The sequence below is a fragment of the Mytilus galloprovincialis genome, chromosome 1 (genome assembly GCF_965363235.1).
Source record: "Mytilus galloprovincialis chromosome 1, xbMytGall1.hap1.1, whole genome shotgun sequence".
Lineage (NCBI taxonomy): Eukaryota > Metazoa > Mollusca > Bivalvia > Mytilida > Mytilidae > Mytilus > Mytilus galloprovincialis.
This window is the reverse complement of record NC_134838.1, coordinates 69205513-69219813: the sequence shown is the minus strand read 5'-3', so window position 1 is coordinate 69219813 and position 14301 is coordinate 69205513. Positions and strand designations below refer to the sequence as shown.

At 30.2% G+C, this 14301-nt stretch overlaps 1 protein-coding gene across 1 annotated transcript in view; it reads left to right on the top strand.

The window, feature by feature from the left end:
* Positions 1-9456: 9456 nt before the first annotated feature.
* LOC143082635 (uncharacterized) overlaps positions 9457-14301 on the top strand; it is a 54088-nt gene continuing 49243 nt past the window's right edge. The window contains exons 1-3 of the mRNA XM_076258425.1: positions 9457-9766; positions 11235-11312; positions 13442-13531. Of these exons, the coding sequence (XP_076114540.1) occupies positions 13480-13531 (52 nt within the window). The 5' untranslated portion in view covers positions 9457-9766; positions 11235-11312; positions 13442-13479. The remainder of the gene's footprint in view (positions 9767-11234; positions 11313-13441; positions 13532-14301) is intronic.

Genomic DNA, 14301 nt, shown 5'->3' with positions numbered 1-14301 from the left:
GTTTGGCAAAATTCACTGACACATAGGTTAATTGTTTCTTTTAACTGTCCTATTTTATAAGTTTAAGGTAGATTCATGGTATACCGCCATCTTGGATTGCACAATCACAGTACAAAATCGGTCTAGTTTTTTACCCAAATCTGCAAATTTGAATACAGATTTGCAATTTAATGGTTAGACTGTTTTTTTATACAAAGAAAACTTGGTGATTTATTGTATTATTCAATATATTTAAACAAATATCATTCATTTTTGTTTTTAGAATCATTTTTTTCAAATGAGCCATTTAGGGGAGGTAACTCTTTTAGTAAAAATATTAAACTGGACTAGTAAAGAATTTTTTAATTTTTACTTGTAGCAAGAAAACAAGTTCGGTGACAATAAGGATTTGTATCTTACTATACAAATCCTTACTGACATCATTTTTTATTTTTATTTTCTTAAAACATATAATAAAACCTATTTTATGCACACAAATGTGGGTTTTTTTTTATGAACAATCTAACCAAATTTAGGCAATTTTCAACGATTTATAGCTTGAAAAATAGCGCGGTGACCCATACTTTTTATTATATTTTTGAAAACAGCATAGTAAAATCTTCATTTTGGCAAATTATAAGAAAATTCTGTCTCAAAAAGTCTATACTTATGATCTACCTTAATATTCGTAAACATCAATGTAAATAAATTAAATTGATTGCTTTCTTTGATTTCATAAATAATCAGAATCCTTTCTAAAGGTATTCAAACTGCTCGGAGGCAAAATTTCACGATACACTGCAAGCTTTTTCAATTAGCTATTACTTTGTTGGTATTAAGACTGATGTATACGATTAACTTCCGGGTCTAAAATAACTGGTTCTACCTGAACACACACAAACTGTCGTACCCTCTCCGACTCGCATCCATTTTAAGTAGTGAAAAAGAGAAACTGTTCCACTGGAGAAACCCAAAAGCATCTCACCAATTCCGCATATTTCGTTTTTACTTTTGGTTAATGAGAACTTTTAAAGAAGTTAGATTTGTTACGGATAAAGCACGTTAACATACCTTCTGTTCAATACTACTGTAAAGAAGTATTCTGAAATAATTTGAATTACTTCACCATGAACTGCATTACCTTTATTTGCTTTTATATATAGCTGGTTGATAGTACCTTACTACATCGTTTTATTTGTATATAAGTTTGCCATTGAATAATTTTTCAAGGTAAGTGAACGGTTTTACCTATATATAATTATAAGTGTCATCATCTGTTTATTCTACCAGTTCTGATTGGCTGACAGTAATTGATTGGCATTCGATTCCGAAATGAGTTTTTATTTCATATGACTGTTATAATATCACGACAATGCAGATAAAAATGTTTTTTTTTATTCATGAATGATAAGCATACAAATGTAATTATATTAAATTATTAAATTGGTTAAATTATATGTATTGAATTCTGAGATTGAATTAATCATGTTGCAATTTTATAGAGCTGTAAAAGGGTTGATTATCTGCATATTAGTATGAAGCGCTTCATTCATACAAAATATGACTCGATCACCGCTTTTTTGTCCCAATAAAATTACAAAAAATGAGCATTCAATTCTCTATACACGTGCAATATACGTTCAAATCAGACCGAAGAATGACATGATCTACTAATTTATGAGAACATTGAAACAGTAACCAATTCATGCATATCTTTAACAGACAAGATGGCAAAAGTATTTTGCAAAAATAACATACAAAAAAAAGTTCTCCTTTAACATCCATCAAAGTTTGAAAGATAATCGTCAAGTTGTACATAAATAACAGGGCCCTCTTCTGAATTGTTTCTACCTTTTATTGGATTCATAACAGAAATATCACAGTGGACAAAAATACAAGCTTAAACATGTTAAAAGCAGAATAAACATTATCAAGGTGTGAAAAAATAGTTTTAACTTAACGACGGTACGTACATGCAAACAATGGGAAAGCTAAGACTTGAATAAAAATTTAAAAGAAAGATTATCATTCGTTGATACCCTTATGATTAGTTATGGTTTAACTAAATTATTCAACAGTTCCATACATCTTTGAAATGCATTCGAATTTTAAATAAAGAACAATGTTTGGTCCCGTAATATATAAATCAATATTTCATAATTGAGAGATAACTGTATTGTATTGCTGTTTTGTGGATGTCCAACAATAGTTTACTATTATAGAAAATTGAATTTTCTAAGTGACGCGTAAAATGAAGTTGACGTTTAAATTATGATTGATTGATTGATTTTTTGTGCCCAACGCCTATGCATAACATTCACACAGGGTCTGCAATAATGGACGAACAGATCATAGTGCAGAATATAAATACAATCTCTTTCAATGGTCTTTAAAACAAAAGCAATCACATAGCTTAAAAAAAACCAAAATAATAGCTTATATAGACAATGCTATTTTTTGTTGTAAATTTAATATCACTCTTTAATCGTATTCAAGTTGAATAAAATTGTGACTGGAAATGGGGAAAATGTCAAAGAGAAAACAACTCGATCAAAGAGCAGAAAACAGTAGAAGGTCACCAATAGGTCTTCAATACAGCTAGAAATTCCCGCACCCGGAGGAGTGCTTCAGCTGGCCCCTAAAATAAGATGTATGTACTTGTTCAGTGATAATAGACTTCATACTAAACTCCAAAATATGTAAAACAAACTAAAATTAAAGCATATTCTATTGCCGTGCATCCTTTTTCTATAATCACCACTTCCTGAACATGTCGTAAATGAGCTTCCAAATGATATGTGTGTCTACTTTTATTTAGTTTGAACAAGCTGATTTACTGATTTTTGTTCACTAATGGATTTAATTCAAAACTTACCTATAATTTTGGTATTTTATATGCCTCCACTGGGAATTGAACCTGTCTTTCAACTCTGTTATGTGTGACTGACATCAACATATCGACGAAACCTCTCGGCTTCTAATCGGTTTCACTTTAAATGTCTATCTTATATATTAATGAGCATGTGATATACTACTCGGTACAATGGACATACCGGTCGTGTTCCTTTATATATACATAATAGGAAATCGTATAGTATAAGTTGGTAGCCTCGATGCAAGCGTGGTTAAGATTTATGAGCTAAAAGTAGGAACTTGTCGGTTTAGGTTTTAATCCCTGTATTTTCTTAGTTTCCTATTCTTTAGTTTTCCTGGTTTCTTTTTTTTTCTTGTTTTGTATGTTATTGTGGATATATTTTTGTAATTATGATTTAGAAATAAAGTATGATTCCATCTGTTTTACTTCATAATTTTTCAAATATTTATTTCTAAAATATCATTTCTATAGTAAAATATGAATACCTTTGCTTTGAAGCTAGTCTTGTCATTGTTTAAAGTTAAATCCCTAGAAAAAGCAGTCTTTGGTGTTAATGGTGTATGTTTTATTTATGACATAATCGTTAACTAGAATCATCTGATCAGGACAAAAAGTTCACTTTGTTTTTGGTGGCCATGCCGAAAATAGTAACAAATATGGATAGGGGAGAAGTTCAGAGTAATTTAAAAAGTAATTCAAATATATTATTCCGAAAACAATATATCGATTCATTGTATTCCGTATATGACAAGGAAAAAAAATAATAAAAAATCGTGTTACCACATTTCAATAGATTGTGGAAATCTTTATTTCTGTCACAAATCGCAAATCTCTCATTTTATAAAGAGCTCTTACAATGTAATATATGAAACCAAGCGTCAAATAAATAAAATAGGAAACAAAATAAGGAATAATCCAAATAATAATAGTTTAAAGCAAAAGTTTTTTGAGTTAAAAAAAAACATGAAGGAAATGGTTAAACAGAAAAAAGTATGAACATAAACAAAAACTTTATAATTGTTCAAGTGAAAATATCAATCAAAATCCAAAGGAATATTGGTAAATTTTAAAATCTCTTAAGAATAAAACAGAAAAAGATGAAATACCAGAGGTATTAAAAGATGAAGAAGTTTTAATAAAACATTTTCAAGATCAAGGTAAACCTTGATCTATAAATAATGCTTTTATGATAGACATTGAATCACAATTAAAGCTATTAGAAAATAATATAGACTTCAAGGCTGAAACAGATGCTCCAATATCTTGTTCAGAAGTAAATAAGGTAATCAGAGGACTAAAACTTCAAAAGTCTGCTGGACCAGATAGAATTATAAATGAAATAATTAAAACCTCAAATCAAGTAATAATTAAGTCAATTGTTAAAATATTTAATTTAATTCTAAAAACGGGTATATACCCAAAATCATGGAAGGACTCGTATATAATCGCACTTCATAAGAAGGAAAACAAATCTTATCCCAATAATTACAGAGGTATATCTTTAATCAGTAATCTTTCTAAAATATTCAATGCTGTACTCAATAATAGACTAATCACAGTTGTGGATAAACAGCTAGATAACTGTCAATTTGGATTCAGAGAAAACCACAGAACTGCTGACAGTATTTTCATATTAAAATCTTTAATTAATAAATATATACACACAAAAATAACAGAAAAATCTATGCATGCTTCATTGACTTAAGAAAGGCATTTGACTCTGTATGGAGGACAGCCCTTCTATATAAATTATGCAAAATGGGAGTAGGAAAGTCTTTTTACAGAGTAATAAAACAACAACATTTAAATACATTTCTGACTATTTTGACATTACCAGAGGTGTGAAACAACGGGACTCATTAAGTCCTACTTTGTTCAATATTTTTATAAAAGATATATCACTAAAGGCTTGGAAGATGATAACTCAAGTCCATTGGAGCGTATAATAGTAAACTAGGCTTCCTCCTGTTTGCTGATGATCTGCTTTTACCATAAGAATCTAAGGAGGGTCTCCAAAATAGTCTTAATAAAGTTTCCATGTTTTGTGAAAACTGACAGCTTTCTCTAAACATTATAAATAAAACAAAAAGTATGATCTTTTCAACAACAAAGCAAAAGCCTGAAACATCTATACTTAACTTGTATATAAAAAAAAATAGAGAATGTTTTAGAATATCCTTACTTAGGTCTGCTGATTAAATCGAATGGTAATCTCAGTCATAGTACAGCTGAATTAACAAAAAAGGCAAAAAAGGTTTTGTTTTCTTTTAAAACATATACTAATTCTCTTAGCAGCCTTCCTATCACCTTAGTGAGACCTATATTGACTTATAATTCTGAAATAACATATTTGGACTCATATATAACATATTTCAAAGCTAAAAAAAGAGCTTTAATTTCTGGAAAAAATGTGGACCCATTTAATTTTATTGACAAGACTCCAATAGAAAACTTGCATCTTGGTTATTGCAAGTTTACCCTTGACACTAACAAGAGTGCCTCAAATTTTGGTAAAAAGTACGAATTGGGAAGACTGCTTATTGAATGTCATATAAAAACCCAAACTATTAAGTATTTAGCAAGGCTTTTCACCTCAAATTTGAATCCCTTATTACATGAATCTTTTCAACTAACTAAAACTTTGTATTCTAGTGACTCCTATTCATGGTTCACTTTTGAAAAATATATTCTTTCTGAATCTTACATTGATATAGATTGACTTAAAACCTGAGATAATTTAAAACAATTAAAAAATATTAAAAGCTATATTAAACCCCAAATAAACTCATACTACAACAACCTGTTGATGGATAAGTTGAGATCTATTGATGATAAAAGTAAATTAAATTTTTCTAAAGGATTTGAGCCAAATCTATTGATCAAATCTTACCTCTCCAACTCAAACTTTGAATTAAGAAAATTAATTACAAAACTTAGAATCAGTGACCATTCATTATTAATTGAAAAAGGAAGGCATTTTAAAATTCCTCGCGAAGAGAGAATTTGCAAAATATGCAAAGTACTAGTTGATGAAGAACATTTCTTAATAAATTGTTCTAACAATTCAAATATTAGATGAACATATTTTAATTGCATTAACAGAGAAAGTAATTCATTTGCTTATCTCACGAACAATGATTAAGTTATATATATACTTAACCCATCAACACCAACACAAGCGAAAAAACTAGGATCCTTTATAAAAAAGTCAATGGAACTGAGGACAGGGGACCCTTCAATATTACCTGAATTTGTATATATATATATTGAGCTACTTAGTTATTGTCTTTATTTGTTTTTGTTGTTGTTATATGTCACAAACTGTAAAGTTTATATGGCAATAAAACTTTGAATTGAATAGAATTTAATTTAAAATTCGAATGAATGCTGCAGACCCAAATCACAATTTACATAGCCACTCTTCCTCTGTCAAAATTATACAATACCTATAGAACTTTCTTGTTCTTCCATTTGTAAATAAAGTTTTAATTATGTCCTAAATTGTTAATTTTATTAAAATTATGGTTGTGCTACAGGAAATGAATAGTACGACGTTATTCATACATTTGCATGAAAAATAATGTCAAGTTACGCTTACCAAAGCTAACACCAACACCATACTCGTCGTCTATAATACTTTCATTTTCACTGTATTGGCGATTCATTCTATTGTATATGCGATGCATTTTCATAGTAGGACTCATTTTCATCAAATATAGTGTTATTTGGGTCGACTCTTACGACAATTCTTACTTTGTGAGTAAAAGTTTAAGGAGCTACACAATTGAATTAGGTAAAAATAAGAGCATTTTTTGCTGAAAATATTTAAATCTAACTCTTTTATAATTCATTAGGATAGACACACGAAGGGTTTACTTTATTTATTCTATTGACATTTTATCATTGAAATAAATACATATACCTTGCATGGTTAAGCATTCTATAATTAATGGCACCGAAATCTATGCTTAAGTTTTGGGTTTTGATCTGTATCCAGTGTATTATACATCACAAACTAATGAAACGTCGTTATTGAATGAATCTCGGAAAATAAAATGGGTTCAAACAACGACCTACATTAATATTTTGCCCATGAATGACTGGTTGCGTTTTCACTTCATCTTTTTGTTTAAATCTAAGGAGCTATACATCACATATCGGTACGTATATAGTTATCAAAAGTACCAGGATTATAATTTTATACGGCAGACGCGCGTTTCGTCTACATAAGACTCATCAGTGACGCTCAGATCAAAATAGTTAAAAAGCCAAATAAATACAAAGTTGAAGAGCATTGAGGATCAAAAATTCCTAAAAGTTGTGCCAAATATGGCTAAGGTAATCTACTCCTGGGGTAAGAAATCCTTAGTTTTTCGAAAAATTCAAAGTTTTGTAAACAGAAAATTTATAAAAATGACCATATAATTGATATTCATGTCAACACCGAAGTGCTGACTACTGGGCTGGTGATACCCTCGGGGACGAAACGTCCACCAGCAGTGGCATCGACCCAGTGGTGTAAATAGTTATCAAAAGTACCAGGATTCTCTGACATAGAAAGAATTCGCAATTTTGAAATTACAATGTCATGTTGAGAACAGTTTATTGTTACAAATTTTAATGGTTCTATATATCCACCGTACAGTTTATTTCGGACGTTGCCGTATCGCGAAGTAAAGTTGGTAGATAAATAGTCCAAATAGATTTTTTTTTAAATTATGGCCATAATAGTTAGTACAACCTGTTAAGTTAAACAAGGTTAACCGCTCCCTGACGGCATTTTTATTTTTTTAAACATGCACACCCATTAATAATTTATACAACAATAAACATCATTAAACACAAGAACGCATTTAGTGTTTGAGTAAACATACCAAGCTTTTATTAATAGTTAATTCAAGTTTATGTTACATAGCTTTCTAGTTTCGAGACATATAAGCTCGGTGGTTGGGATGGGGGCTACTTTTTTAGGTAGGGGTGAGCAGCTGAAACATCAAGTCACTTACCCTTATCATATATTTTGTTTATCAAAAATATATACCTTGTCATATATCCATTAACAAAAAACAGACCTATAGATATTTTTGGATATTTTCTATCTTCTTGTACATCAAATATACATACTAGATTGTTTGGGGGTCCCGCTCATCATCATGCACGTACGTTCTTGTCTAGGAGCAACGCAGTTACAATAATCACACCTTGCTATTCCAATAAATTTGTCACATCTTATAAACTTTACTCTTTTTGCCCCTTTGATATCCTTCATTATGAAGAAATTTCAATTTCAAAAAACAATAAAAGATTTTTGGTCATATAAATGTAGCAACACCCCAGGGAGTAACAATTTCATTGAGTTTAATATTAATGAAAAACTGACAAAAAGTTACATTGCCGTTCCCTCTTAACAAATACTGACACTATGGAATTTCTTTAAAAAATTGTGATCATGTTTCATGAATACAAACCTTTTAATGTTAATTTGGTGCAAATGTCAAAAGACTGGGATTTATTGCGCCTATAACTAGCATCAGTGAAATACCACATTGGAATACATAGAGATTAATTGGTTTGACAAATAGCTAATGTATTTACAACTATGGTTTAACCGCATCAAAAATGAAGGCGGACATCTAATTAGTTTCAGATACTGATGATGTAATCTAGCAAGTGATAATATCAACCTAATGATATATTTAATCTGAATTTCTCACCCTTTTCAAATATCATATGAAGCATGAAAAAATGTGACCTATTCCAGCGGCTCATCCCTACCACTCATTACATAGTAAGTGCGCCCCCCCCCCCCCCCCCGAGCATATAAGCAACGATTAGGAAGTACCGGGGAATTAATTTTAATTAGATTAATAAAGTGCTTAAACAAAACAAAGACAGACTATAAAGTTAAAGGGGCACTAGCTGTCAAATTCATGGTCACCGATTTGACTCAAATTCTCATATTTGATTTATAACAATGTAAAACATTTATCCAAACTATCAAAAGTCTAAAATAAACAGTTTACAGAGCATGGGGTAGATAATATATAGGTTCGTTTCGTGTGTATTTTAGTCCAGACGCCATCTAATTACCTATCGATTTGACCTCAGATGACTATATAAGTGATGTAAACATAAATAAAGATATGAATAGATTAAACCAACACATGCAATTGGTTTTTATAGGTCTGTTTGATTTTATTTTATAGATTAAAATATATGTTTCTCATTGTTTTTAACCGTATAAGAATGAATTTATGTGCATCGAATTAGTATTCAAATGATTTACCGTAGTTTCACCTTCATTGTTGACATTTTTTTTCTTTAAATAACCAGTACACGTATAATGCATGCGTTTTTAAAATCTAGCTAGGGGTTAAATTGAAGTTCACATGAATTCGGATTTAAAGAGGTCGACTCATTCACTTGCAAATGAATAACTAATTATCAATGTTTCTACGCTTAATTTGACAAAAATTGAACCATTTTGGCTGCTAAAAGCGAATTATTATTTCACTATTTCACTTTCATTATTGATTGAAAAAAAACCCAATCTAACTTTAGATTTTTTATATATCTCGTAGCTAGTGCCCCTTTAAGAGCAACTTCGATTCAATATGGTTTTGTGTCTCATGTAGAAATATCATGGAAAAGCATATAGTAACATACATAAACATTGAGGATAGGGGAAAAGAGATAATGGAGAACTACGAATAAAGAATCATCGTCAAGGAAAAAACAATAGACAGGATATGCAACGAAAAAATGGGGAAATAGTCGACTAAGAAATACTGAATACAGCTGCAACGAAGACAGCGTAAATAGCAACAGATGAGTCTATATAAGGAACATCGCCCTGTAAAAAGGAAACAGTTTTAGAGGAAATTCACCGACAGAAACGAGACTGGATATAAGGTTAGGCAGTAAAGAATAAACCATAATGTAGAAAGTATATAGCAACTCTTTCTCGGAGCAAAAAGTAATTTAAACGCAAAAACAAAACACGAAGAAATCACGATGAAACCACATAGAGAAGTCAAGCTTACCGTTGATAGTTCACTTGAATAGTTATCAAAAGTACCAGAAAAGTGTTGAAACAAAATTTACTATATTAAAAATATACGCACTGATTAATTTAATGATTGATAAAATGAATTTCAGGGGCAGCACAAATGGGTTTTAAAATATACTCATTTTATGAGATTTTTATTTTTCTGAAATTGTGTTGTTAATCTAAAACACAACAAAACGAAAAAAACACCAAAACAAATAATAATGAACTAGATATTTCGAATCACTGTATATCAAAATACAACCAAATCAACTAGATCGAGAGATTCTGACACCTTTTTTTCACTACATTGATAATTCACAAAAGAAGAATGTAGGATATCCATCCTAGAATATATGAGCATACTCTAAAAAAAAAGACCATTGTGTCATATCTATTGACTAATTATTATGTAAATTTAAAGTGAACGCAGAGAACAGCAAAACTGTATAATCATGGAAAATGCAATGATTTAAACAAAAAATGTATCAAACTGGATTATGAAAATTTGACTGATACACACTGAAACTACTTTTTAATCATTGTAAAGGACATTGAACACAGATTCGTACCAGCATAATCAGACCAAATGTTGAAAAAAAAAACAACATATTTTTCAAAAATATGAAAACACGAGCTGATAATAAGAAGAAAATATTATATAATGAAAAACTTAACAAGTCAAGACGCTGAAACAAGAACATAATTCTAGAATAAAGAATCCAGACTATAACTTATGTTAATAAACAAAAGAAATCATTTGAAAAGGTAAAAAAAAGAAGAAAAAAAAAACAAAGCCGTATATAATAATGGATCGACTTAAAATGATTATCTAAGACGATAGAAGGTATCGCAGACAGACACAATGATCCGGAAGCTTTACAAGAGAAAAAAAAGAAGATAAGAAACAAAGGGCAGATAAACTATCAGAGTACTTTACTATTGAATTCACAAACGAACCACAATGTTCCATCCCTGAACTTAAACAACCTTCCTACAATTTAAAAAACAGGAACTATAAACATGATAAATAAGTAAATATACTGTTTGGAAATCTCTACAAGAACTAAATACTAATAAATTCGGTCCAGGATTAGTGTTAGGTATAGATGAATTTTTTAGTCAATCGTTAACTAATACAGCAGTCACCAGAGAATGACAAAATGCACTAGTGAATGTAATAATCAGAAAAAAAAATATAAACACTTTAGGCGTGTAAGCCTTACTTCAATGCTTTTAAAGTAGAGTTATGAAAAAAATCATAAAAGCATATAATTAGTCACATAATGCTTAAAAAATTATTATAAAACAAACATAATGGTATTATTTCAGGAAGACCGACTGCTCTTCAACTGCTCAGTGATAGAAATAATTTATAAATGGACAGAAGCCTGCAGTAAAATGTACCAGGTAGATTGCATATATACAGACCTCACGAAAGCCCTCGAATTGAAAATTAAAAAAGTATAGTATAATTACTTCAATATTAAACTAGGTTGCATATGTTTTAATGTATGGAACACAAAGAGTACCAGTAAATGGTGAAACATCAGACTAAAAGGAGGTTACATCAGAAATACCCCATGAATCAGTATAAGGCCCTTGATACATGTTTGTGTACCTTAAATAAATGACCTGTTAGATTGCGTTTAATTGGCTGCTTATCTTTTGTTGAAGATTCTAATATTTTCAGGATCATAGACGTGAAAGAGAAATATTACAAAGTCATTTTTATCAGCTAGTAAATGGAGTGACACATATATAGCTTCCGAAATTCCTTCATGAAAAATGTAAACATATCAATATAAGAAGAAATGTATAGGATGAAATCATAATCCACTTGGTCTAAATGTAAGCAGATGCAGGGAAAAGAAGAACAAAGGCGTGGTCATAGACGAAGAAGCATCATATGAAATACATATTTACGCAAAAAGCAATTAAATGTCGATACACTCAGAAGATCATTGATAAATCTGATGCTGCAAGATTCCTTCAACTATACAAAACATTATTGAAAATGTACTTTTGCGATTTTACTTTTTAGACTATTCTAGTTCAGTAAGGGCACCGTTTCCAAAAAGTATACACAATATTGATTATGTTGAAAAAGATGAACCCAATAAATACCAGGCTTCAGCAAATAGGTTTATACAGAAAACTTAGGACACAAAACTTGAAGCTACTAACATTGTCATAACAAATCAAATAAATTCGGGATTGCTGAGCTGCCCTTTCTAGGCGTGTACTTATTTAAGGACTCGATCATGTCGCATACACCTGTTGTATTTGTTATTTTTTTTTTAGACTAAACAAATATATTTTCAAATAACAAAAATGTTAATTTATTAAAACAAAAATAGTTCACTAAACAAAATTATGTTATCAGCATATTCCAATAAAAGGAATTCTACTAAAAAATAAAGTCCCCCAAAAATTTACCTAAATTTGATATGGATCAAAATCTACGCGTCAGGTTGAAATGACATGGAATCAGTATATACTTATTGATACCCTCCCTTGTAGGCAGGTGAAGTTGGAAATTTCAAACTTTAATCGCCAGAAATAATACACGGGTATATCATATATCGTTCCATTAGCAAATGTGTGTATTTTGAAATTTATTTGGTTTTCAAAAGAAAATATGGTGCAGTTTTTCAAAAATCAAGATAAAAGGTCACTTATCATTTCAAGAAAAGAAAACATTGAGCGTAAGGTATTAGCGATATGTAAACAAAATACGATGGCACAAATAATACAATACTATTTAGATTTTGGAAAATTGCCAATTGGAAAGTTAAAATCGCCATGAAAATATAAAAATAAGATGTGGTATTATTGCCAACGAGGACACAACATCTCTCCACAAGAAACAAAAGCACACAGACATTTACTTTAGGCCATTGTACGGCATGCAGCCTGCCATGAGTAAAACCGATACCACATAGTCAACTTAAACATTCCCCGAAATGACGAGTGTAAAAGAATTTAAACGAGAAAACCAATGGCCTGATTTACGTATAAAGATTGGAAATTAGTTAATATGCGCATGTTAACATCAAAGTAAATGTCGAGATGGAAATGGGGAATGTGTCAAATCTTTTATCACACAATCACTGGCGTATATAAAATTAATATAAGTACTGACTGACATGTGGGTTAAAGTGAGACAGGAAATCTACAATATACCTGAACTTGAAATCAAAGAACTTCGCAAAATGGTTTCTGTTGTGTCATTGAAAAAATTCTGCATTTCCATTTAAAATGCGGATTGTAATAACACTAAAACATGATACAAAACATTCGGTTTTATACGGAAAAGGATCGAATATTCCCTTGAAATTAGCAGTTTTATAAAATATATATGAAATCAGATTTTGTCATCTTTTGTATAGAACATTCTGAATTAAGTTCGCTGAACCTATATTTATTTTAACCATGCCTAAAGTTTTTGAATTAAATGAATTAAAATGTGCAACTTTGTTTGATCTAAGAACTACATTAATGATCTCTTTATTCGTTCTTCCATTGTTGTTTTTCAGACACCTCTACATAATCAGTTTGGAAAACAGAATGCTGTATGTATCAACAGAAATTTCTAGATATTTGTAGAATGTATTCTAAATTTACAGGTAAGCTGTTTTGACGTGTCTAAACATATGACCAAAATAAATACAGGTCATTTTTTGGCTAAGAACAAACCAATCTATTGATTTTTACCGGTTTTTTTTTAAAGTTGGGTGCAGATTAAGCATTACTTTTTTAACTCAAAAATTATAAAATGTATTTCGTGACTTGTTTTCTTTTTAAAGTGCATTTTACTGCGACGTTAACATGGTCAAAAATGAAAATTTGTCATGTCTAAGATTGGCCCCGCATTTATTTTGTGTCTCTTAAGTCAGACATTACATGTAACATGTATTACCTACATAGTTCATACGTTTACTTGTTAAGTCAAATTAACTTGAAGTAAACGCACGTTTTGAAGGAAGACGGTACGAGATGAAACTTTATAGTTAAAGTGGTACAGTGGTACGTGAAAGGAAATTACATTGTCTATATTTACAGAAGTGCAACCTATACTGGTTAAATAAAGAGACCTGCAGAATTTCACCAAATCTGGTTTATGGCCAACGTTAATCTAATTAACTCAAATATAAAGTTTAATTAATATTTCATGAAGATTGAGAAGTTCTTGTAATGACTTAGCATAAATTCAAAGTAAACAATATGAATAGTTTACGTAAAGTCCTGTATGCAACGTAAATTTATAATATATACATTTCTAGCAATTTAAATTATTAGGCAGTGCTTATAGTACATGTAACTCTTCGCAGTCAAATAAATGTTGTTGGTGTGTGTTAGACCTGTCAAAAACCCAAACGTAAGATACAAAAAAAAA